The following is a 24,925-nucleotide window of genomic DNA, read 5'->3' on the forward strand; positions in this document are numbered from 1 at the left end:
TCATATTTAGTTTCGGCACATATGTTTTAAGGAATGTAAAGAAAATTAGATTGAATAAGCGAGTGAAATGAGTCTCACTTATATATAGTATTAGTTTTATACTAAAATTTGAGTGAAATAAGTTGGTGGAATGTGAAACTTATTTACCATATATGGTAAAAAGTGAAATAGTACTCATAATAGGGGACGAGCGGAAATGGAAAAATAGGCCTCTTAATATGGAACAGAGAGAATATCTAAAAATTATTACTCCGTATTAATTTGAAACAAATTAGTTTTTCACATGCAAAATTATCTTCCATCTCCAAATTCCAACCAAAATGCATTGCATGCCGTATTAATCATTATTCGTCCAAAATAAACAATTAATTACTTAATTTTCGAAACTTCCAAAAAGTGCTTAGTTATAAATTTTGAAATACCAATAATTCTCAAGAACAGCATAACATACATACATATTAGTATAACTTGGGAACATGACAATAAATTCCATAATTTTGATTCGTTGTTGTTCAAAAGCCACTTCTTATATCATAATTGAGACTGAATATCGGTTCTTGATGTGAACTTTAGGCAGACATCTATGGAATTTGGGTTATGCTAAAGTATGTTTCATTATTATGCTGAAATCGATTTCATTTTGTGCTTAAAATTTCAATTGTTTCTCTTTTACAAAATATCTCAAAACTTTAAATAATTATAAATCTTTTTATTTAAATCATTTTTACACACGCATCTCAAATCAAAGATAATTTTTATAAATTTTCATATTGTAATTGTAATTATTGTATCATATGATCCAGATTTAGTCTTGATTACAATATAAGAGGGTGTTATCAACCTATATATATATAAGTAACAATTACAATTACCTTACCTTAATATTTTACTTATAACAAAACAAAAATCCTAAATTCCGGAGACAAAGATCTGCACATTGCTCAAATTCTTTAATACCCTCACATCCCCCAACACAAAGATTCACACACTTTCTTGATTAATTTTACCTGTCCAATTCAGATGAGAACAATTAATCTGTACACTAAAATACTTATTTTTTTCAATCTCTGCATACAATTCAAGAATCAAGAAACAAACAAACTTCTTGAAAAAAAATCTCACTCAGAAAATTGTCCCATTCACAAACTCAGATCTAAACAAGCCACCTCATCCCGATCCTTCCTCGCAATCACCTCCTTCGAGGGCGAAAACAGCGAGAGCGACAAGCTGCTGTCGACCTCCTCATGGTCATCCGTTGCCTTCGCCTTCTTCACATTCGTCTTTAGGGAGAGAGTGAGGTCGAGATCGAGGTGCTTTCGTTTCGATGTGGCTTGTTCGAGCCCTCTTTCGTGGTGGAAATTTGTTGTTGGAGTTTGATGAGTTTGCCAGAATCTTTGATTGATCATCAAGTGTTTTTGATCAAGAAATTTCCATGAATTTCTTGATAAGTATGGATTTGGTGATGGCTCATATAGTCCATTTCTGGCCATGTGTGGGGCTGCCCAGCTAGTGGTTATTGAGCTGCCCGGGTTGCCCGGACTGCCCGGGATGACATCTCTATATCTGCAAAATTGCTGGAATTAGGGTTTGGAAATTACTGAATTAATTTAGTTTTTTTTTTTAATTCTTACATACCTCAAGCTCTGATTATTGAAGGTTTGAAGCATTGGAAGCTGGCTGAGGTTATAGATATGTCTATCTCCAGCATCAATTAGAGATCTTTGCTGTGAAATCACTGCAATTTCATCAAATCAGTTAGGAAATTTATATCAACACAAACCCTAATTTCTAAAAAAACACTACATATGTTGGTTAAAATTAAATACCTTCATAGGGATCATCAATCTTCTTGCTCCTATACATCTAAATCATCAAAAAACTTAGTTAATTAAATTGAAAATCTTCAAAAAAAAATAGTAATTTTTTTTAAAAAAGACATCTTTCTTCAAAAATTATTCACATGATTTTATACCTGAAGGTGGCTCTTGACATGAGCAATGCTTAGCCCTTTAACATTCATTAACTGCAGCACCAATTTCGGCGTCGCTTCTGCAAAAATTGATAAAAAAAAAAAGTTACACTTTTTTTCTTTCAAAAATTGAAGAAAAATAATAAATTTATGGACTTAGAGGGCTCACTTTCTTCTCCACCAAGCCTCTCCACCGCGTGGGCGAAGCAGAGGTGGAGGTCCGGGGTCCACCGGAGACGTGGAGTCTTCGATCGGACATACTGCCTCACAGATCCAGAGCTAGCCTTCTTCCCATTGTTCTCTTCAACTGTGCTGTTGCTTGAGCTGTTTCCATTCATCACCTTGCTGTTGCTTCCGTCCTCGTCTTCGTCTCTCTCGTTTTCTTGATCATCAATCTGATTCTGGCTCTTTGAGCCCTCCATGTCTTCAATCTCTGAGCTTTTCATGTTGAGATAGATGATCAAGATTTGATTTTTATCTCAATTCAATTGAGATCTTTCTTGTTTTGGGAGTTTTTTTTTGTTTATGTGAGGGTAGATGGAGGAGTAGGGGAAGTTGTTAGAATTGGGAATGAAAAATCTTTGTTGGGGAATATAAAGAAGAATTCCTTCCTCTCTCTCTTCTTCTCCTTCTCTAGTTTTACTTTTTTTAGATGCATGTTGTCATTTATGTGTCTCTGTCAACCACCTAGGCGTTGATGATCATGTTGCCGTCAAAACTATTTTTTTTCGTGCGAACGTGATAACACTGCATTAATTAAACGTATAAAGTCATTGTATTCGCAGTGAAATTATTGTGTTAAAAAATTTATATTTTTTCTATTTGTGAGATTCGAACCTAAGTAACATAAATCTTAACGAGTTAAAGACTGAAAATGGTTCTCCGTTCTCACAATATTTAAGGGATTTGCATTTGGAACAATATATTTTTACGATGGTTAATTTCAGAACTCTTCTTAAAGTGAAAATACATAATCATACATGAGATGGTTCATGTAGGATATAGTACTAAATGAAAAATAAATTTTATGGTTAAATAAAGGAGTAGGAATTTGTATAAATTGACTCGAATATAATCGTTGATTGAGAATGTAGACGACCGTTAAGTCAAAATTTGGATCACCCTACCGAAACTACTCAGCAATATCAGCACACTACTTGTGTATATTCTTGTATGTTAATTAATTTGGCTGTCAAAATCCATTGTTAATCTAATCCAATTTTATAAGGTTTCACGCATCATATTTTCAAATTATGTAATTAACCATTTATTGCATGTAAATTGTAAATCATTTACTCATACATCAGTATAATAATCATTTTGTATTTTCTAAGATGCTACTAGCATATATGATTAAATAATATTATGAAAAGTTATGCATTAGTTATATAGTTGAGTGCGTGCATACTAATTTGAGAATTCGATATTAGGGCCAAATTAATTAATTTTTATGCATGTGCAAAATGGGTCCATGCACATATATGAGTAGGAGTAACAGAGAGGATGAGGACTGAAATTATTAAATTAATTAATTTATATATTTATATAAATCAGACAAAACTTGTTCAGACAAGAATCAAGTAAACTGTCTTGAGCTAGACTTATAGCAGTGCTTGTTGTCAACAAGTAATAAAGAAATCTGGATTTTGGATTCTACATATAAACAAGAAATCCTACAACCATTGGTGAAAGCATAAAACGAAACTCGTGGATCGGACACAGGGTTGGTCAACCCCGACCTCACACGGATCCGCCATTGGCTGCAACTTGAATCTTACCTAATTATTTGATTAATACCCTTTTTCTTTCTTTTTTAATAAAAATTCTTATGGAATGTTTGTACAAAAAAATTAGGGTTGCTTCCTTGCTTCAATTAGATGCTTCTGGTTAAGTAATTGGGTATTTAATTATAGAATGGTATGATGCAAAAATTAAGCATGTTGTAAGTGAAATACAGGATTAATTAATTAATTTTCTATTGTTGTCTTTTTGTTTTATTTGAAAGGGCCATATGTTGCTGTGATTTTGTGGGCGGGCATCTAGCTAATGCTGTCAGCTAAGTCAACTATTTCATGTCTCCTTATGCAAGATATTATTTCTTACAAGTTTTTGTTTAAAGATTATCTTGTTTCCCATTTTAATCACAAGAATTGAATGATAATATAGTTATTTACATCTCAGTGAATAAATATATATGTTTAATATTATATTAAGAAATTTCAGATATAACTATTCTTAAACATAAAAATATATCAGACTTTCTAAGAATATGTGCACTCTTAATATGGGTACATATAGTACAATATTCTTTATGTACATATGTTAAGTACTACTATTAATTAATGATATACATACTCAGCTACACAGTGTGTTGTCCCCAATAATTTTAAGAATTTCTAGTGATATTTTAGTAATTTTATACCCATAAAATTAAAATCTAATTTTTTTTTTGAAAATAAGGAATTTGTTCTATAAAGAAGCTATAAATAGGATTTTTTTTTTTATAGATTTGTTAAATTCATATAAGTTTGAGATTAATTTTTGTTTAAATTTCAAATGAAATCATATTAATTAATAAAAGTTGTGAAATGCCTTCTTGAATCTTTCATCATTGAAATGTCTGATTTCGCCACTACAATGTTTTACAGATCGAAGTTAATAATTATCTTCAATTTCTTTTTTTAAGAAAAATAGCAATAAATCGACCAAAAACATATATGCTGTCAATGTTGTAGCATTGATGAGATTCATGTGGCCTATCTTTTGTGGCAGGAAATTAGAGCTCAATATTCTACGCTCGTGTGTATTTATTGGACTGTGAAGGGCAGCATAAAAGTAGTTTATTTTCAACTAATTCTAAACAAAAGACTATCTTTTTCTCATTATTGATCACAAGCATCTTGCCCTCAATTCTCAACTCTAAAAAGCCAACTCAATAACTTAATTGGCCCTTTTCACTTGTGACATTGAGGGAAATTTTTTGCATGTCCATTTCAACACTATGCGGCCGCCCAAGATCGCGTGTGTATGATGTAAAGTGGTGTTTTATCTCGTACGAGTATATAATTTTATCTTTATAGTATATTGTTTTACAAATTAAATATACTTGTTTAGGCGAAATCTCGAACTGAAAATTCTATGTATTCTACGTTTTGGTGCTCTATCGGTCGTATCTCACTATCATTTGTTTCTTCATACTTCATTTTTAATATTAAATTTTTTTCAAGTAATAGTTAGTTATTGCAATTGATTATTTCATAATTAGATATATAATTATTTTAAATATTCAAATATGAGAGATAAATTTTGAACTAAGAATTGATTTTATAATGAAGTTTATAATGTGACATGGTCATGAATATATTGAGACAGATTGGAGCTTATTTTCCTTCACTACAAAAACGGAATTCACGAAATCGATATGTTGATAGACAATGAAATAATTATACTATATAGGAAGCTAAGTGAGTCATCATAGCCGGATTATATAAAGTTTAAGTAGTAGGAACTTGAAGTCCATAAATAATAAGATCAAGATTATTCGGAAAAAATGCTTCAGATTTATTTCTAATAGAAAAAAATATAATTGCACCTAATAATTTGTCTCATATGACAAGAAAAATAAGAATAATTAGGTGGTAGTGGTGCTTGTGAGTTGTCTCTTTAATATTAAACATCCAAGAATATTATACTAATTATATATACACATATAATTGTTACGCTACCGATCATCATCCGTAAGCACTGCTAGTGTTTAAATCACGTTTAGCTTTATTTGTTTTGTTTTACAATTAATTTGTTTCTAATTCCTTAAAAATGGTTATTAACCTCATTAATTTTATAAATTATAAAAAATTAAAGTTCAATTTTTTTTTATTCATTTATTTAAAATTATAGGAAAAATGAACATATCGGGCTGTGATTTTTATTCATTCGTAGAATTAATGGCATTAGTAAATTTTTTAAGTATTTTAGAATAAAAATAAACATATACTCCCTCCATCCCCAAAGAGTACGAATATTTGGTTCAACATGAGTTTTAATGCATAATTGAAAAGTTAAGAGACAGATAGAAAGAATTTTTTTTTTTTTTTTTAAGTATTGTTAGTAGAGAATGAGCCTCACCTCATTAGAGAGAAATGAGTTTCCAAAATCAGAAAGTTCATACTCTTAAGGGACGAATTAAAAATGAAATGGTTCATACATTTTTAGGAATGGAGGGAGTATAACAAAATAAATAATATTAATATAGATTAAATGAGATCAATGCTCACATATAAATGATGCTCACATAATTTATGTATGGTGCTCGTATATATAATTTACTCCATTTATGTGTAATGTTCATGTAAGGTATCCATCCCACGAAAAACAAAAGAAAAGAAAGAAATGAAAAGGATGGTTTGAGCAGGATTCATTTGGAAGCACATAAGCTGTAAAGTCCACCCCCAACAACACATGTATTTTCTTTTCCAATGGAAAATGTTGCAATCTTTAAATTTTATTTAAATGCTATTTTTATTCTAATAATAAGAGAGTTAACATAAATTATCGACTCATATATACTTTTGATGGGGAGTGGTCAATTCTAACTATTGAAGTTGCTAATTCTGCTAACTCATCAATGCAATATATTAAAAATTTAACACGATGACATTAAAATGTAACACTAAATTTTGTTGAACTTCAATATATTGTGTTGATATTATGTGTTGACATTTTTAATGTTACCGTTTTGACATTAATGAATTAACAGAGTTAGCAATTTAAATAGTTAGCAATATAACGCACCCTAAATAGTTAGCAATATAACAGAGTTAGCAATTTAAATAGTTACCGTTTTGACATTAATGTTTATAGTTTGCTTGAATTCCCAACCCATTTCGGTAAGAATATAGTCGCAACCACCATAATTAAGAAATAAATTGTAATATTCCCCACTAATTCTAAGTGTTACGTCTTGTGACAAAAAATATGCTTAAGGTCACTAATCAAGATTATGGATCGTTGATTAGAAATGGGGTTTGTTGAAAATGGAGGGTTTGGATCAAAGTGCATGAGACCTAATTATACTTGCATGCATAATACATTGCGTACAATTAAGTAACAAAAATATTATTTGTTGAAACCTAATCCCATGTATACGTATGAAGGTTTGGAAGAAGAATAATAATTATTTGTCTTTCACTCAATAATTGTAATACAAAGGTATTTTTCGTCTCTTTGTCACATGTCTCTTTGTCCCACGTGAGTGACATCTCACCATCCTATATATCCTATCCCACATCTCTAATATTTTATTATTATTATTATTGTTATTATTATTATTATTATTATTAAATTGTTATTATTATTATTATTATTATTATTATTTCTTGTCTATTAGATTTAATTTGCTTAAATCTCTCTCTATAGCATTTGAATTAATGTAGTACTGTATTAATTTAAGGTATGTACGTAGTTCGAGGATAAAATTATACATTCATTTAGGGATACGAATAACTAGTGTGCATATATTATTCAATACAAATTTATCAATTATTCACATGCATCCTTTGCTAGGAAGAACATTAATATAGAGCTTGTTTGATGATCCAATTCTTCGAATTATTTTTATTATAGTTTCTTGATATTAAAATTGAAACTAAAATAGTGAAATGAATTAATTGAGGATGTTACGCAAAATTGAATAATTCGAGTTCAATTTTTATTTTGATTTTAAAATTGACTAATATACATGGAAGATGTGAAATGTTTCATTGAGTTGTCTTGCTCGAACTTATCACAATGGATTATAATATACACAATATCATTTTAAGCTCATTTTGTTATTTAAAATTATCAATCAAAATACTACTTTTGTGCTCATGAATTGCATGACATGTACACGAGGGAATCACGGAATTCATGTGTGACCAAATTTTTTGGAAATTCTAAACAATTTTATCTTATCTTTACTTACAACAATATGTATATTTGATTAATTGTGAAAATGTAGTTCGATAGTACTTTTTATTTATTACAAATCGATGGTCGATACAAGAAATTGACCATTCCAAGACTACCCTTTCAACAAAGATATTCATAGATTTGGTATTAAGACCAAGTAATAGTTGGACCTAAAAAATTGGCATAAACAATTGGACTTCCACTTGGAAAATATTTGATAAATTATTGCATTCCATGCATCCCTCTTTAAGCAAACAAGAGATTCCAATATGGGCCATGGTTAGGTCATTATAATGTTTTCTCTCTCATGAATCATTTTTTTTTCTTTTTTTGTGTGCTTATTTAAAAAATATATTTTTCATTTATTCTCTTATATGAAATCACTAGTCCAATCTCACTGACTTGTTTGTCGTATTTTAATTTTATTGAAATATGTTGTATAGTTAATCGATTATTGATTTGGATATGATCTACTTTCATTTGGGAATTGGTATTTGGTACTCTATATTTTATTCCCAATTCGCCCCCAAAAAATTATTTGAGCTAATTTATATTAGGGGAAAAGCCAAAAATACAATTACTGCTTAATTTTAGTACTCTCTACATCTCAAATTAATTAAGACAATTCTGATCAACAAAAGATTTAAGAAAATAGAATTTACCAATTTAAGTGGAGACATAATATAGTTCGACACAAGATTTTTAAAAAAATATTACGAACTTAAGTGGAGACATAATATAATAAGAGAGAAAATAAAGTAGATCATTTAAAAATAATAAATAAGAGTATTGTGTTAATTTTTTTATTAAAAGTGGAAATAGCTCATTTACCTTGAGACATCCCAAAAAAAATTACTACTAATCAATTAACTACAAGATCTGAATGTACAACAGTATGTTGGTAAAGAAAAGAAATGTGAGTAGCATTCATATTTTCATGAAAACAAAGATGGAAGTAAAATACAAAATCAATTACTCCATATTCTTAAAATCTTAAACGATTCAACAATAAAAGCAAAGAGAAATTCAAGATTCCTTGAATGATCAAAAAAAGTAATGCAGCTTCATCTTATTCTAAATCAACAATTAAATGTTTTTTCCATGGTCAAGACTCAAGAAAAGGTCTAATTGAATCTAATTTAGCTGCATCAAGAAACTGTTTCAGAGCTGTCTATTGTTGGGCATGAAGAAGACAAATTTACTCAAATTCAAAATCTGCAGAGCCGCCGCCACTTACCAAAACACGAAATCAATTTGGAGACGAGAAGCAAAACTGTACACCGGTCTTTCCTTTGTCGTGCTCTTGTTTCTTCAGGATATAGCAGTAGTTTACCTGTTTCGATAAGAGAGATAATGAACATCAACACTGATTTTCATCTTTATGTAACACTAAGTTCTGTTTTCCTCCATCGCTCTAACTAGATACGAGGGAGCTCTTTTCCCCGATATTATAGGAAAACGTTATAATGAAAATCCTCCGAATAATGAAAACCCTAGCTAGAACTTTGGGGACGGGAATGGTGATTGCAAATGGAATGACGATTCATGCAAAAATATCGAACCAAGCAAAGCATGTCTTTATTCCTTAACAAAATCAGCACAGGAGAGGAAAATCGGAAAAAAAAGAGAAATTCATGAATGAGAAACGTAGAAGCAGAATAGCTGTTTACCTCCATGCGGAATAGCTGAGTGGGCACGACAAGTCCAGCTCCCACAGAGCTTCGGAAAGAATCCTTAAATTTCTGAACAGAAAATTCCTTGTATGAATTCTCACTCAATTTATTCAGGCTGCCAGTGCAAGCAAAGACGTGGCCATGGATGCCGGCATTCCTAAGAACGCTCAGAGGTAGATCAAACGAAAGGTCTGCAAAGGCAGTGAGAGCAAGATCTCCGCCAACATTATCGATTCCAGAATCATCGGGGCTCCCATCATTTGGGTTATCTCTGGTAACTCGTCTAGGTTCAGCGAGACCCAATCCTCTCGACTTGAAACCTAAAATTGATGTCGGTCCTATCAAGGAGCAGACTGGTGAGGTGTTGCCTCCCATGAAGAACCTCTCAGGCAGATACGTGGGACTACTCAAAGATCCCCTCCCCCATGGAAGCAAAACGCCACCGGATATCCCAAAGTTCAATGCAGCCCGATAGAATCCAAGGGGGATAGCATAACGAAGATCAAACTCCTGTTCAGCAAAGAGATAATGTCAGATGAAATATAACTTAAACTCATCAGTGACCGTAGTACCCTCCAAAATACGACAATTGCTCACAAACTCTACAGCTAAGACAACATGTGTTCAATTCAGAAATGACAGAACGAATAATAGGATAGATTTTAGTAAAACTTAAATAAGTATTTTAACTCGGGAACATTATTAGAGGCATATTTGCAATTGATTAAAAAGTATGTAAGAACTGAAGTACTATTCCAACTATATGAGAAGTGATACTTTAAAAGGGGAGCAAAAACCTGACGGAAAAAGCGCAAGCTCCGTAAATCAGGAAAAAGGCCACCAATTTGAGTAGTGGAAACAAAAGCATGCCCTCTAGTTGGCCTCATTGGTGAATCTCTGTAGTCAACTTTAAATGCATACTTCAACGCTGACACCAGATTATGTCCGAGCTGCCTCCTCACTGTGTAGGAAGACATTTGAGATGGATCTGTTAAAGTCCGCCAAGAGAGATTGTAAGATATGTCATGGTTCCCCGTTGACAACAGACTCAGTGAGAGCCCAAGCGCTCGTTCTTTGTAGGAAGAGAACTTCAACCAATCCTGGGAAAGCAGAGATATCCTCCCAGATACTGGAGTAGGAATCGATTTGAATCTGGGCAAAGCCACCCCTGAGCTGACTTCCAACGACTGACCCCAACCGTAAGCCAGTGAACCATCCCACAAATCTCCATACCCCAACAGATTTTTCAGTCTCGCTGCAGCTTCTAGAGACCACGATCTAGCCTACGGAAGCACTTTAGCATATCAAAAAATTAAGATAGAAAACCATCATTTCATCCATACAACGATACAACTGCTGAAGCAAACGAAGACGAAACCACTCCATTGTCACAAAAACTGATTCCAACACACGCGAAATCAAGATTTATCCTACAGGAAGTACTAAAAACTCAAGCACGAAATCAATATGAGTCAACAATAGGATTTCAAGCCGTTTTTTCATGCTTTTTTCGGAGGTCCAGAAAAAGCTACAATCAATAGGATTTCCCTAATCCTCCCTTCCCGAAACGAAAAGCACATCAACTCATCCAGATTCCAGAAAACTGCAGAAGTAAAAAGCATTCCTTTGCACAAAAATTCAATCCACCATACTTGGAAAAATGACTAATCTTGAAGTCGTAAAACACCCAAACCAAAGTAATAGTTATGAATCCAATCTCCCATTTGCTTTACAATACTATTCTTTAATTTGTATGCTAAATAACTACTGAAATTATCAATCAAATCCACATTCTGCCTTTTAAATTCACTGGTTTCTTTGCTATTAGCCAATTCATCACAATTTTATAGCTAACCATTATATGCTATAAGATTATAACATCATAAACCCTAACACCAAATCCCAATTCCTAAATTTCGTGACCACATAACAAAATCCCCAATTCCAAACATCAAATAATTTCAAAATTAACACCATCAATCCAACAAAAAACTACCTCAGGCTTGGAATAAACGCCGAAATCCCCAGAGAGCAAGCTCCCCTCGGAGACATCAATGACGACATTCGCCGTCCCGGGCAGCTCCGGCGGGCCGGCGTCGAGCGTAATGCTAACCGAATCGAAGATCCCGAGACGCTGCAGCTGCAATTTCGCGATGCCGGCGGCGCGCAGCAGCTGCTGGAAGGTGTTGGCGTCCCTGAACAGATGCTCCACCTCCGCCTCGATCACGGAGTCCTTCGTCTTCTTGTTCCCCTTGACGACTATGTCGTGGACCCGAACGGGTACCCGCTCCGACGAGAGGCGCCTGAAGAGGGAGTCCATGTCGGCGCGGTCTCTCCGCATCCGGGCATCCGGAGACATCGATTTGTCGTCGTCTTCTTCCAGCTCCGAGTCGTCCTCGTCGGCTTCATCGTCTTCGATTTCTTCGTAGTCCGGATTGGGGGTTTTCGGGTCGGATTCGGGGTGGGCTTCCATGGAAGGAGCGGCGGCGGCTCGAGGGAGTGGAATGTGGAGTGGAGAAAGGGAAATGAGCGGCGGCGATTAGCGGCGGCGGGGCGGCATTTCTAGTTCTAGGGAAATGAAGGCTGAAACGACGTCGTAGTTAGCGGAATCAATAGAAAGCTTTAATTTTTGATTAATTTATTTTCGCCTATTAATTGTTGGTTAATTTAATCTTATTAATTGTTGAAATAAATTATGATCAATTTTATTCCAATTTCTTCAACCGTAATTTTTATAGTAATTTGTTTATTTTCAAAGTTTCACTAATGGAATGGAGATAAAATATTAATAACCTAGTACTATTATTTTTCTTTAATTAATAAAATAATATTTTAATTTTTAAAAATAATGAAAATGATTGGTTATTTTAATACTATAAATGATAAAGATTGAGATACAGTGATCATTCGAAAAAAAAAGATAATATTAATACAACCATAGATTAGGAATAAAATTGATAAATATATAAAATAATGAGATATTGACCTCTAATATCGTGAAACTTTCAAAAAGTTGAGTTTTTCCCACAAACTTTAAAATTGGTAAATAATATCACGAAATATATTCGTGTTTGTTTTTTTCCCCACAAATGAAAAAATTCAAGTTATTTAAATAGATTGAAAAACAATTTTGGAGGGTGTTGCTTCAAGAAAAAACTATGTTCAAAGATTGAAAAACTTGAAGCGCTCAAAATTGTTGTCGATAAATTATGAAAATAAATCCGTATCATAATATTATTTGTGGGAATTTTTTCATTCGTGGAAAAAACAAATGTGGTAAAGTTTGTGATATTATTTGTCAATTTTAAAATTTCCGAGAAAAATCCAAATTTTTGAAAGTTTAATGATATTAGACGCTAATATTCCAAAAATAATTAATGAAATTACTAAAATTATGCTATTGGTAGAATTGAACCGCTCGAACGAATTCAAAATTTGTATACTTCAAAAACCCCCAAATTTCTGCAAAATCTGTATTGCGCCAATTCAAATCCACCAAGCAAGAAGATGCCGGAGACGAGCAGCGCAAAATTTCCTTCCGATAATCTCTTCCCGTCGCTGATCTCCGACATCAAAGCCTACAATGGGGCGGATCCTCTGCTCCCATGGCTTCGGTAACATTCTCACTTTATCACCACTCCACATTTCCTCCATTTGCTGTACTTGCATTTGCATCAATTTGATTGTGATTCACGTTAATTGATCTGAGCAGCGGGATAAAGAAGCTCAAGGAGGTGCTGCCGCCTCAGCTCCTGAAAGAGAAACTGCCTCGATTTCTCCAGAAATGCGCCGAGACTTTCATGAACGACCGCCGTTACTCCAACGATATGCGATACCTCCGCGTTTGGCTGCAATTGGTACCTATTTGTTTATCTGATGTTGCTGGTTAATGTTTAGTGTGATTTTGTGTTTGGGGAGCTTTGAGCTCATTGGTTAATTTAGGGTTTTGGAAACCCTCAGTGCTAATAGTGGTGATTGATTGGATTTAGATTGATTAGATTTGGGGATTTTTTGCTTTTTTATGATTTTTTGTATGTCTTGTGGTGTAGATGGATTTTGTGGAGGAACCGAGAGCGGTGTTGAAAACAATGGAGGCGAATCGGATTGGGCTGAAAAAGTCGGTTTTTTACCAAGCGTATGCTCTCTATTATGAGAAGCTGAAGAAGTTTGATGCAGCTGAGAAGATTTATCATCTCGGAGTGCAGAAGTAAGAAGCTTTTTTAGTTAGTAGTGTTATAGCAACTTTCATGGAGAAATCTCTTGTTCTGAGCTCTCTAATAGACCGTTTATTCATGTTGATTTAGTTTGCTTTTGGAATTTTGATTGAGTTTTAAAACAATGTGATGGTTGTGCTTATGATCTCAAATTCCAGCTTAGATTTAGCAGGATTTGTGTGTTGCTTTTAAAACATAATGAATGATGCAGAAGTGTGGTTTGCGTTTTTTTTTTTGCTTTGCTGAAGTTTTAAATCATCTATGTTTGTAGCCTTGCAGAGCCTGCTGATGAGTTGCACAAGTCATACGAGCAATTTCTCCATCGGCTGGAGCGAGCAAAGAATAAGAGAGTTCAGGTTTTTCTGTTCATCGCGTTTTGTGTAGCTACTTTTCCATCATTGTTCAGGTTCGTATATTTAACCACGCCTGCTCATAGTGCAGCTACAGGGAGGGAAAACAAGCAAGGGAAGATTGAACCACAATGAGGCTAGAAGTTGCAAAGAGAAATTGCACGTGAAAGAATCAAATCATACCAGTAATAGTGGAGGACTTGATGAAGAACTTTATAGAAAGGTAGTTCTAAGTGACTCCAGAGTTGAGGGACAAGATGAAAACAAAAAGCTCTGTAGTGATGACACGGTTGTGGTTAGGTTTGTAGACACTGCGATTGTTGGGAAATCCAACGCAGAAGATGCACGCCATCATGGTCTTGTTGAACCTACAATTAATACAAAAGAGGCCATGAATGCCATTAATAGCATGTTCCGGGAGCCGTTAGAACCATCAATCTCAGGCAGGTCAAGAAGAAACAAGTCTAGTATTGGTAACAATGCTGAGAATGGATTTAGTGTTTACAGTGATGAAAGCTTAGAGTCGAAGCAGAACTCTCCAGAGGTTCCATCGCTGCCCCAACTCACACCACCTGACACTAATCAGCCTCTGGGCGAATCATTTGAAATATACGTGGATGGCGAGGAAACTGGTGATGTTAAAGAGATGGCAAATGGGAAAGGTATACCAGCTCGAGATACTAATCCTGTTGACATATCTATTAGCCATGCTACTGTGTTTGCTAGACCAAATGATCACCCTTCAGCATTAAAGGACCCGAATTATAGGAGGCCAATCCGGGAGGATACAGCAGTTTATAGATTTGTAGGTTCAACCATTTCTGATGAACCGGAGGTAGAGAATGCTTGGCACCATGGCCTTGTAGACCCCACCATTAATCTGAAGGAGGCTATGCAAGATATCAATAGCATGTTTGGAAAGCCAATTGAATTTACAAGGAAAAGAAGGCCAAGGAAACACGTCGAATCACCTGAAGTGAAAGACCATAGTGGAGGGTTTCTCATACTTCCTGATGATGATGATGAACCAGAAGATACAAAGCCTAATCCTGCTAGCGGTTTCTTTGGAAAACCTATGGCTTCGAAATGTAACCGTGATCAGAGCCGAAACAAAATGCCAGAAGATATGAACAATCATTCTGGGTTTCTAATCCTTCCTGATGATGAAGAAGATATCCAACAAGAGAGCTCCTTGCCAAGTTCGTCTACAAGAAACAACAGTGATTTGTTTGAACAAACTGTGTGCACCAAAGAGGCAATGGATGAAATCAACAAATTGTTTGCAATGCCAATGGATTTTTAAAAGCCGGTAAGTGAGATTTTAAGTCCCCTTTCTCACATTCTGATAATTTGTTATAGTTTACTTCATATACATGTGACTTAGTTCCTCTCATGTGTTCCGATACTCCTTAAAAAGGTGTGGGGAAGTTGTTAAATGATTCAAAAATCAAGAAGCTGCTTATTATACTTCATCAATAATTTAGCTTACATATAGAATGTTTTCAATGATTGATAAACAACATAGGGAAAAATGGAAATTGAGCTTAATCAGGGCTTGGGGGATCTAATAATTAACATCGGGTTCCTCCTTTTGAACACAATTATTCGGGCGGAAGGCCAGTGGACCGGCAGCGTATACCACTGCCTCGTAGTTACTTCCAACGAGCCTCTTGTCTTCATAGCGAAGTGGAGCGCCGTTGAGTCCATAATTGACATTAGTGAGAAGGTTGCAGGTTTTGAGAGGGGAAGACACCAGTTTTACTTTGCATGAATGCAGGGGATGATCCAAGAAAGAGTGGCCCATCTTGAATCCCTTAAGCTCCGCATAGAAGTAACCATTTTTATCCGTATTAAACGCCTTGTAGTAGCTTATTCGGTTTCTGTGATCCTTGCAGATGACGCTGATGATGGCCCCTTTAATAGGCTTAGCTCTGTTCAGGTGCCACGACCCGTAGTTCTCACAGCTTTGGCAGTAGACGAGGCCTTCCACCCCCACTTCAGTCACCTTCGCTGCTGGCTTTGGGGTCGTCTCGTAGGCGTTCGTCAAGAGGGGGAGCAGGGCGAGGAAGAGGAGAGGGAGCAGGGCGAGGAGTCGACGGCTTGCCATCGTTGAGACGATACGAGGTAGGAGGACTGTTCTTAAGAATTTGTGCTGTGAAATGCTGAGATTGTTTCTGGTATTTATAGTTGGGTTGTGGGGTTTGAATTTGAGCAAACGTGGTAGCAACTAAAACGATTTATTTGGATGGTTTGGGGTTCGCATTATTGACAACGTGATAGCCACCTTCATATATAATATGTGTGTTCAGTTTATCTGACTTCGTTTTGTTTGGTACACCCTCCGTCCCCGATTAAGAGTCACACTTGCATTTCTGCACTCGTTTTGAAAAAATGATAATAAATAGTTAAAGTGAAAAAATGGTAAAGTAAGAGCGAATAAGGCAGAGAAGAGTCTTCTTTACATTATTCTCTCTCTTAATTTACCATTTTTCTACTTTAACTATTTATTATCATTTTTACAAAACGAGTGCAAAAATACAAGTGTGACTCTTAATCGGGGACGGAGGGAGTATTTGATATCATAACATTGAGTAATCAAAACATTCTGCTAGGAACTTTCATTACAGATATTATCCAAATTTTAGGCCTTGTTGCAAATTATATCTAATGTAATCTTGTTGTTGGTAGAAAATTTGTACCTCATTGAGAGCTTAGATTTAGATAATTATTTGAAGTTGGTACTTATAATTAATTGAGAGCTTTTAAACCTCAATGTGTGATTGTTTTGTCAATTTTGTGGTTGAACTTAGGATTCAATTAACAATCACCCCTAAGATTAGTCAAACAATTGAATATACCTAACAATAATTGAAATCAGAAGCTATAAACAATAGAGAAAATCAATGGTTTACATTTTCAAGCTAGTTAAATTCTCATTTCGTCTTACAATAAATGTCTCTGTTACAATATGTTTTGCTATTACATGTTCCATTTACTTTTTACACTGAATTTCACGTTCTAATAACATATTTTATTTTTATTTTATTATAAAATGAGATATTGGCATCTAATATCACGAAACTTTCAAAAAGTTAGATTTTTCTCGCGAACTTTAAAATTGGCAAATAATATCACGAACTTTACCCCGGGTTTATTAATCACTTTAAAATTGGCAAATAATAACACATTCTTCACATTTTATTAAGTCTCAGGGTCTCACCAATATAGCCAAGACAATAAATATAGCAATAAATAAAGGTAAAATAAAAAAGTAAATTATTTTATAAATAGTATTCCCTCCGTCCCATTTTAGGAGTTTCGGTTGACCATTTTTGGATGTCCCACTTTAGGAGTTCCGGTTGTAGCAGTCCATATATGGTAATAGTCCCCACATTTCACTAATATTTTTCCACTCATATTTTATTATAAAACTGTGGACCCACATTTCCAGTATCTCTTTTAATCACTTTTCTTTATACTCCCTCCGTCCCACATTTGGAGTCACTTATTGTTATGGCTCGGATTTTAATAAAGAGTTGAAGTGTGTAATAAATGAAGTGAGATGTTGGAGTGTGTAATAAATGAAGTGAGATAGTGGAGTTGGTTGAAGGTGGGTCCCTTTTGACTTTTGATTTTTGTTTTGATTTATTTTAATGTAGATAATGACATTTTATGTAATTTTGATAAAGAATGAGATAAAATTGTATGACCAAATATGAAAAATTCTAAAAGTGACTCTTAAACTGCGACGGACTTTTATGCCAAAAAGTGACTCTTAATCTGGGACGGAGTGAGTATTTCTTAAATTCCATACTAAAACTCAAATGAGACTCCAAAAGCGGAAATGGAGTGTAATATACTTTTTTGATATGTCAAAATTTGGAAGTGGACTTAAATTGATTAGACATGAGTACAAACGAGATCAAAGTAACTTAATTTCTTATTATCATAATTTAATAGCTATGCAAACCTCAGTTCACACCTTTCACCAAAAAATTTAAAAAACCACATATTTATATATAATACTTATATTAACCACCTTACTACATAGCACTTGAATTTACACCAAGAGAAAGCAAGAAGCTTCCCTCAACAGGCAATAAACATAACAAACAATGCCTCTCTCAATTCCATCTCCCACCTTAGTTGGCCTCAGTCGACAGAATCTCAAGCTCCGCCCACCAGAGCGGCGACAGTTTCGGGACGGCCCCATCCGGCCCTATCCCGGTGATCACTCTCAGCCTCGTGCACACCTCTTTCATCGACGGCCTCTCATCCGCGCACCACCTGATCACCTCACCGATCTCTTCGACCTGATCTTCCCGATACGTTCCCAGAGTCGGGTCGACTATCTCCCTCAGCGGTTGCGTTCCCCTGAGGTAGTCGGACGCCCAGTCTTCGAGAGTGTCGCTACCCGCGGTGTACGGGAGCCTGCCCGTGATCATCTCGAACAGTATCACGCCAAAGCTGTAGACGTTGCTCTGTGGATCCATTTGCCTCTCTGCTGCTGCAGCGCCCTCGTCCCAGAAGGCGATGTCCGACACTTTGGCAGCGTAGTCTTCGGTTAGATAGATGCACGAGGAGGTCAGGCTTTTGTGAGCTAACGGAGGTGTTAATTGGTGCATGTGCTCGAGGCAGTACGCGATTCCCATCGCGATTCTCAGTCGCGTTGTCCAGTCCAAGTGTTCGGCTTCTTTTACTGCAATGTAGGTGGAAGAATGACTATTAGATTCAACACATAGAGATATGAAGCAAGAGGAGTCGAGCGCTTACTGTGAATGTGCTCGAACAGAGTCCCGTTGGGAGCATACTCGAAAACCATCATTCTCGTGAAGGGCGCCTGCTCCTCACAGAAACCGAGTAGGCTGACGAAGTTCTTGTGATTCACTTTCGATAGCGAGTCAATCTGTAACGCAGACGAGAAGGGTTATGGCGCCAAGAAAAACCATCAACGATAAAATCTCATAACTCTAAAATCGAAATAAAACGCACTACCTTCTTCCTGAACTGGCTTTCGAGATTGCTAGACCAGTCCTTTGCAGATGACATGGCAACGGAAGCGACTGCTATCTCAACTCCACTCGACAACGTGCCCTTGTAGAAAGTACAAATCGAAGCTGAACCAATCACGTTGCTAAAGTCTTCACAAGCAGCTTCAAGTTCGGATCTCTTGAGCTTTGGAACACCTGAGACACCAAGAATGGATAATTTAGTGACTCGACTCGAACCTCCATGCCTTGTTACGCAAAGCAATAAAACGTAAATTTAAAAGAGATTCATAGCGTAGAGGTAAGAAGAGGTACCGGTTACAAATGCTCTCTGCAGCTGTCCACTTAACCCCGTTGCCCATGGCTTGACTGTCGAAACCTTACCATATTGATAGAAGACGACGCCAATAACTACAAGCAAAAGCAACAGAGAACCACCAATTGATCCAACCAATACAAGTGTGTGATTCCTTCCACCACTTTTAGCTGGTGCTGCTGGGCTCGTTCGATTCTCTGCTTCTGGAAATATTGTTCGAGAGTTATTGTTAGCGGGAGGGGAAGAGGAAGAGGAAGGCGGTGATTGCACAGGCGGGGGAGACTGGGGCACGGAAGGAGCAGGTATAGGAGTCAGAGGATCAGGAGCCGGAGTTGAAATTGGTGGCGGAGCTAAATCTGGATCCGGAGTTGGTGGTGGTAGAACCTCTCGGGCAGGGGTTGGTGGAATAATGAACCTGAAGGGCTCTCGTCTCTTAGTCGGGTTTTCTTGTAACAATTTTCGCTCTCCAACGTCTCGTTTTTCCCAGGAAGTCCTGTGGAGGTAATGAATTTTATCAACTTGAAAAGGAAGGATAAAAACAAGACTACATACACAACCATAAATAACGGGAGAGTCTAACGCATTAACCTCAACGACTCATCAGAAACATAGACGAACGAACAACCTACCATTCAAGAATCATGCTTATTCGAGATCTAAACAGATTATGCATACCATGACGTAAGTAAGCTTTCACAAGCTGCCTCGTTGGATCTCGACAGCAAGCCCTCCTCCACTTGAGATTCGGACAGCTTCTGAAGCTCGTAAACCTCAGGACTTATGTCACTAATACGCTCATTATTGTCGAGCAAACTGCATCACAACAAGATTTCAATTCATCAGACACAGAAAAACGCATTCTACCAAAGGAATCGAGCATGCTTCGGTTCAGTCCAACGTACAGAAGTGTCATCGAGAAATTGTTGCCTAGACTACCAGGAAGCTTCCCACTGAAGTTGTTATATCCAACATCCAACACCTCCAATCCTTTTATGTGTGTGATTTCTTCAGGGATCACACCCGAAAACGAGTTGTTTCGCAGAATTCTTCAAACAAACAACTCAAAGTAAATCAAACTGCAAACAAGCTACAAAATTGGGAATGAATTTGAACTGTTTCAACACAATCTTACAGAGATTTCAAGTGAATTAGGATCCCAATATGAGGAGACAAAGTACCTCTCAAACAAAGATCTTTGAGGTTCCTGCAAGTAAACTAAACATCAAAAATTCCCAAAATCCAACTAAACCAAACAACAAATTAATCAATTTTGACCATAAAATCACTCACAAATCAACAACATATCCCTTTGAGCAGCCAACACCAGACCAAGAACAAGGATTCTCCAATCCAATCTCATCAATCCAATTTGACAAAGCTCCATGTGGATCACTCACAATTTCTTCTTTAAATTTCAGCAAAGCCACACCTATTCAAGCAAGAGGGTTTCTCCACTTCAATTTTCCTCTTCCAAAATTCCATTTCAAACCATAAAAAACCAAAAAAAAACATACCTTCATGATTGAGAGAGCAGCAAAAACTGAAATTGAGGAGGAAAAGGCAGCACAAAGCAAATGCTGCCAAGAACCGATTTTTAGATCTCCAAAACACTTTCATTTCATCAGAAACCAATTCTCTCAGCCAAGAAAGGCAATCAAATGAAAAACCCAAGCCCCAAAATGGGAATAGAATCAGCTTCTTGAGAATAGTTCAACCACCTAACCTGGTTGACTCAGTCGAGCAGACAAATACAAAAACAAGCAACTTGAAAAAACAATTGGTAGAGAGAGAGAGAGAGAGAGAGAGAGAAGTGAATTAGAAGCAAAAAGGGATAAGGGTCTGCAAAAGAGTACTCGAATGTGACTGTGTAGTAAAGAAATACCCAAAGATGAAAACGCGTAATCAAGCTGCCTTAATTTAACAGCAAAAAACTGATCAAGAAAGGACCTTTTTTATGGTTTGACTCTTAAAACAGAATTTTTAAACAAAGAATCTCAAAAAAGGGGGCTTTTTTATGGGGAGATTTATCATTTATGCATGAAAATGCTCTGATTTTGCAAAGTGAGAAGAGAGGACTTTTCTCAGGTGAGGTGCCGGCGGTGACTTTTCAAATAAGCATTCTTTTACTAAGTATTATTATCAATTTAATAATTTAATATGCTTACTAACTTACATTCTTAATTTATCATAATTTACAATTTTATATTTCGGCACCGCTTGGTTTTGTTTGTTTATTCCTCCATTTCTTGAGTTGGACGCATTGATTTATGTTCATAAAATAATGTTAGGGAGCCAAATCAAACATTTTAATAATGTGCTTATTTCTTAGTAATTTATAAAATTTGAATTGGTATGTTTTTATTAGTTAGCCAAATCAAACATCCTCCTTCATCCGTCCGCCACTAGGAGTCTCATTTGAGTTCAACACAAATTTTTAAAAATATAAAAAAGATAGATGAGAAAAAATAATAGAATGTAGAGCCCATTTTTATATATTAGTTTTATAATAGAATGAGAGTAAAATGAGTTAATAGAAAGTGAGGTGTACCTATCATAGTACCATATACTATAAAAGTGAACCAAGACTCTTAATGACAGATGGACTAAAATGATAAACCGGGACTCCTAATGGCGGACGGATAATAAATACTCCCTCCGTCCTGCTTTAGCAGTCTCATTGTCTTTTCTGTCCTCTTTTTGTAAAAATAATAAAAAATGGTTAAAGAATGGTAAAATAAGAGAGACAATAATGTAGGGAGCTTCTCTATATTATTTTCCCTCTTAATTTACCATTTCTCCACTTGAACTATTTTTTATCATTTTTACAAAAAGATTACAGAAAAGTCAATGGGATTGCTAAAGACGGAGGAAGTAATAATGTCAATACTTCTTATATTTTAAATTTTGAATTGGTATGTTAAGGAAAATTTCATTAGGTAACTTAGCTTATTTAAATCTGAACTTCAATTGATATATTATTCAAACTTGAATATTCGTGTGACATTTCGACGTCAATAAATACAATTGCACGATAATTTTCGACCTACATTGTTTTTCCTTTCCCCCCTCTTTCCGATATCGTATTTCTTAAAACGACATATATAAAACGACATTGTATAATTTTGTCACATAATTCAATTTATAATAATGACGAAAAAACAGCTGTCAACTGAATTCCACACTTGAATTTTATACTATTATCATTAATCAAAATTTGATCTAAAATTGACATTAATAGTGCAATAACGTCGAAAATTTGACCTCTTGTTATATTTGAGCTTTATTCTCAACTTATCACATGTTTTTGTGTGGGGAGAAATTTAGAAAAATATCCCCTACGTATTTATCAAGTTAGATGAATAAATTATGTTAGGTAGCAAAAACTTGTAATTCTAGGATGTGTGGCTGGCTATGATGGTGTAGCATGTGATGGAATATTATTTTGAATAATCAAAGTAAGAGTGACGTGGATTGAATTGATGAAATATTTCAAATAAAATTGATGTGTGATGGTTTACTAGTAAGAAACAAGAAAGCATGGACAAGTCTATGCTATAGTGGTGGGGACATTATTGTGAGGTTGAGAGCCCATCCATTTACAACTAGTATTAATGGTTTTGGGCCAACTAGTATTAATTGGTTTGGGCCAACTATAACTCCTCTTTTAATATCTCCTCCATATAACCCTTTTATGGAAAGTGAATTCAAATATTTTTTGATTTACTAAAAAGGTACTCCCTTCATTCAAGTATACTAGTATCACTTAAGTCATTTTTTCTATGTTAGAAAATTTCAATAATTGAATTATTTTTATTTTTGGTAAAAACTCTCTTATTTTATTTTGTCTTCGTCAGTCTCACTTTATTTTCTACTCCCTTCATCCCACTTTAAGAGTGCCGGTCACTTTTTCACACTTATTTTATAAAAATCATAATAAATAGTTAAAATGGATAAATGGTAAAATAAGAGAAAGAATAATATTGAAAAGGCTCTTCTCAACATTATTCTCTATATTATTTTACTATTTCTTCACTTTAACTATTTATTATGATTTTTATAAAACGATTGTGCAAAAGTAACCGAGACTCCTATAGTGGGACGGGGGGAAATATTACTTAATTTACTATCCATTTAACGCACTATTTTTAATCTTTATATCGAAAAGAAGTGTCTTTATTAATTAAAAACGGAGGGAGTATAGAGTTAGATTCATCCCACTTTATGTAATGTTGTTTTGACTTAAACAAAAAGAAAATAAAATAAAAGAGCAATAAAGATAATATTGATATTATTTTTTTTAAAAAAAATGTGTTACTTTTAGTTAACAAATATAAGAAAAATATTTCATAGAAAAGAAATTACCTAAATTTGTATAATAGTGGCTAATTTGACAAATTGAAGAGTTACATAAACATGATTAAAGCTACTCCCTCCGTCCTGCTTTAGCAGTCCCATTGACTTTTCTGCCATCTTTTTATAAAAATAATAAAAAATAGTTAAAGTGGAGAAATGGTAAAGTAAGAGACACAATAATGTAGATAAGACTATTCTCTATATTATTTTCTCTCTTAATTTACCATTTCACAACTTTAACTATTTTTTATCATTTTTACAAATAGAAGGCAGAAAAGTCAATGGGACTGCTAAAACGGGACGGAGGGAGTATAATTTTGGCAACATAAACAAACCCTTGTCTTATGTTAGATTTTGAATTAGCTTAAATATAATATCAAATAATTGGAAAATCCAAATATAATGTATTACTATCTTATCAAAACTCAAAAAACATTTTACTCTTTACAATTTATTAATATTGAAACAAAGGATATACAATCAAATCAAACTAAGAATTGTTGCCCAATTCTAAAGTCCTTCCATACTAAATCACCCAAATACGCTGCACATTCTCATGATTGCACACATAATTGTAGTTCGAAGACATAAATTCTTGCTATCTCCATATTAAGTGACGAACAAATACCTTACAAAATAGGAGTATTTTGCATTGACCAAGAAAAAGAAAAGATTAAGATCCAACTTTCTATGTACTCATATAGTCACCACCACCACAAGACATCTCTCCTTGATTATTCATAAATCCCTCATAGCACTATATGGATAACTCATAACTATCTCTCCCGACATCGGTAATAAAATTAAAACCAGTTCCTAAATTCTTTTATCTTATGTGTAAAATATCGAAGCAGATCACCTATTCCGAAACATTGATCCATTTCTTACTCCACACTTTCGACAAAATAAAATAATCTTATAAACATGAGTAATTTTAATAAGTGATGGTGGGTCCATTTTATTTTGTTGCAAGTGTAGAGTAGGAAATGAATTGATGTTTTGAAATAGGTGATCCGCTCCGGTGAAATATCTATCTGTTTTTATTTTACTAATCAAAAAAATTGAAAAACTAAATAAGCTAACGAATACTCCCTCCGTCCGCGAATAAGAGTC

The 24,925-nt window shown here is 34.9% G+C and overlaps 5 protein-coding genes across 6 annotated transcripts; 1 reads left to right on the top strand and 4 right to left on the bottom strand.

The window, feature by feature from the left end:
* Nucleotides 1–815: 815 nt before the first annotated feature.
* Nucleotides 816–2,547, bottom strand: LOC125201975 (myb family transcription factor MPH1-like). The gene is made up of 5 exons (XM_048100284.1): nucleotides 2,139–2,547; nucleotides 1,973–2,049; nucleotides 1,827–1,863; nucleotides 1,636–1,735; nucleotides 816–1,563 (listed from the first exon to the last, which is right to left on the bottom strand). The coding sequence occupies exons 1-5, from the start codon at nucleotides 2,413–2,415 to the stop codon at nucleotides 1,140–1,142; spliced, it is 915 nt and encodes a 304-aa protein (XP_047956241.1). The 5' UTR covers nucleotides 2,416–2,547; the 3' UTR covers nucleotides 816–1,139.
* Nucleotides 2,548–8,959: 6,412 nt separating this feature from the next.
* Nucleotides 8,960–12,178, bottom strand: LOC125201916 (SAM50-like protein gop-3). Its single transcript, XM_048100213.1, has 4 exons — nucleotides 11,588–12,178; nucleotides 10,389–10,874; nucleotides 9,589–10,101; nucleotides 8,960–9,251 (listed from the first exon to the last, which is right to left on the bottom strand). Exons 1-4 carry the CDS (start codon nucleotides 12,062–12,064, stop codon nucleotides 9,168–9,170), a joined length of 1,560 nt encoding a protein of 519 aa, XP_047956170.1. The 5' UTR covers nucleotides 12,065–12,178; the 3' UTR covers nucleotides 8,960–9,167.
* An 890-nt stretch (nucleotides 12,179–13,068) lies between these two features.
* Nucleotides 13,069–16,177, top strand: LOC125215687. Of its 2 annotated transcripts, none has more exons than XM_048117188.1 (6): nucleotides 13,069–13,205; nucleotides 13,304–13,448; nucleotides 13,641–13,798; nucleotides 14,077–14,161; nucleotides 14,247–15,464; nucleotides 16,051–16,177. In XM_048117188.1, the coding sequence occupies exons 1-5, from the start codon at nucleotides 13,099–13,101 to the stop codon at nucleotides 15,456–15,458; spliced, it is 1,707 nt and encodes a 568-aa protein (XP_047973145.1). In that variant the 5' UTR covers nucleotides 13,069–13,098; the 3' UTR covers nucleotides 15,459–15,464; nucleotides 16,051–16,177. The 2 variants fall into 2 exon arrangements, with proteins under 2 accessions (XP_047973145.1, XP_047973154.1); XM_048117197.1 differs by having other exon boundaries at nucleotides 14,253–15,464.
* LOC125215699 (non-classical arabinogalactan protein 30) lies at nucleotides 15,595–16,262 on the bottom strand. The gene has a single exon (XM_048117208.1). The coding sequence runs from the start codon at nucleotides 16,260–16,262 to the stop codon at nucleotides 15,720–15,722; it is 543 nt and encodes a 180-aa protein (XP_047973165.1). The 3' UTR covers nucleotides 15,595–15,719.
* A 1,815-nt stretch (nucleotides 16,263–18,077) lies between these two features.
* Nucleotides 18,078–21,374, bottom strand: LOC125201141 (probable inactive receptor-like protein kinase At3g56050). Its single transcript, XM_048099092.1, has 9 exons — nucleotides 20,974–21,374; nucleotides 20,750–20,888; nucleotides 20,592–20,663; nucleotides 20,362–20,505; nucleotides 20,135–20,272; nucleotides 19,459–19,952; nucleotides 19,151–19,341; nucleotides 18,929–19,061; nucleotides 18,078–18,854 (listed from the first exon to the last, which is right to left on the bottom strand). Exons 1-9 carry the CDS (start codon nucleotides 21,074–21,076, stop codon nucleotides 18,298–18,300), a joined length of 1,971 nt encoding a protein of 656 aa, XP_047955049.1. The 5' UTR covers nucleotides 21,077–21,374; the 3' UTR covers nucleotides 18,078–18,297.
* Nucleotides 21,375–24,925: the final 3,551 nt, after the last annotated feature.

Source organism: Salvia hispanica, chromosome 1 (genome assembly GCF_023119035.1).
Source record: "Salvia hispanica cultivar TCC Black 2014 chromosome 1, UniMelb_Shisp_WGS_1.0, whole genome shotgun sequence".
Classification (NCBI taxonomy): Eukaryota; Viridiplantae; Streptophyta; class Magnoliopsida; order Lamiales; family Lamiaceae; genus Salvia; species Salvia hispanica.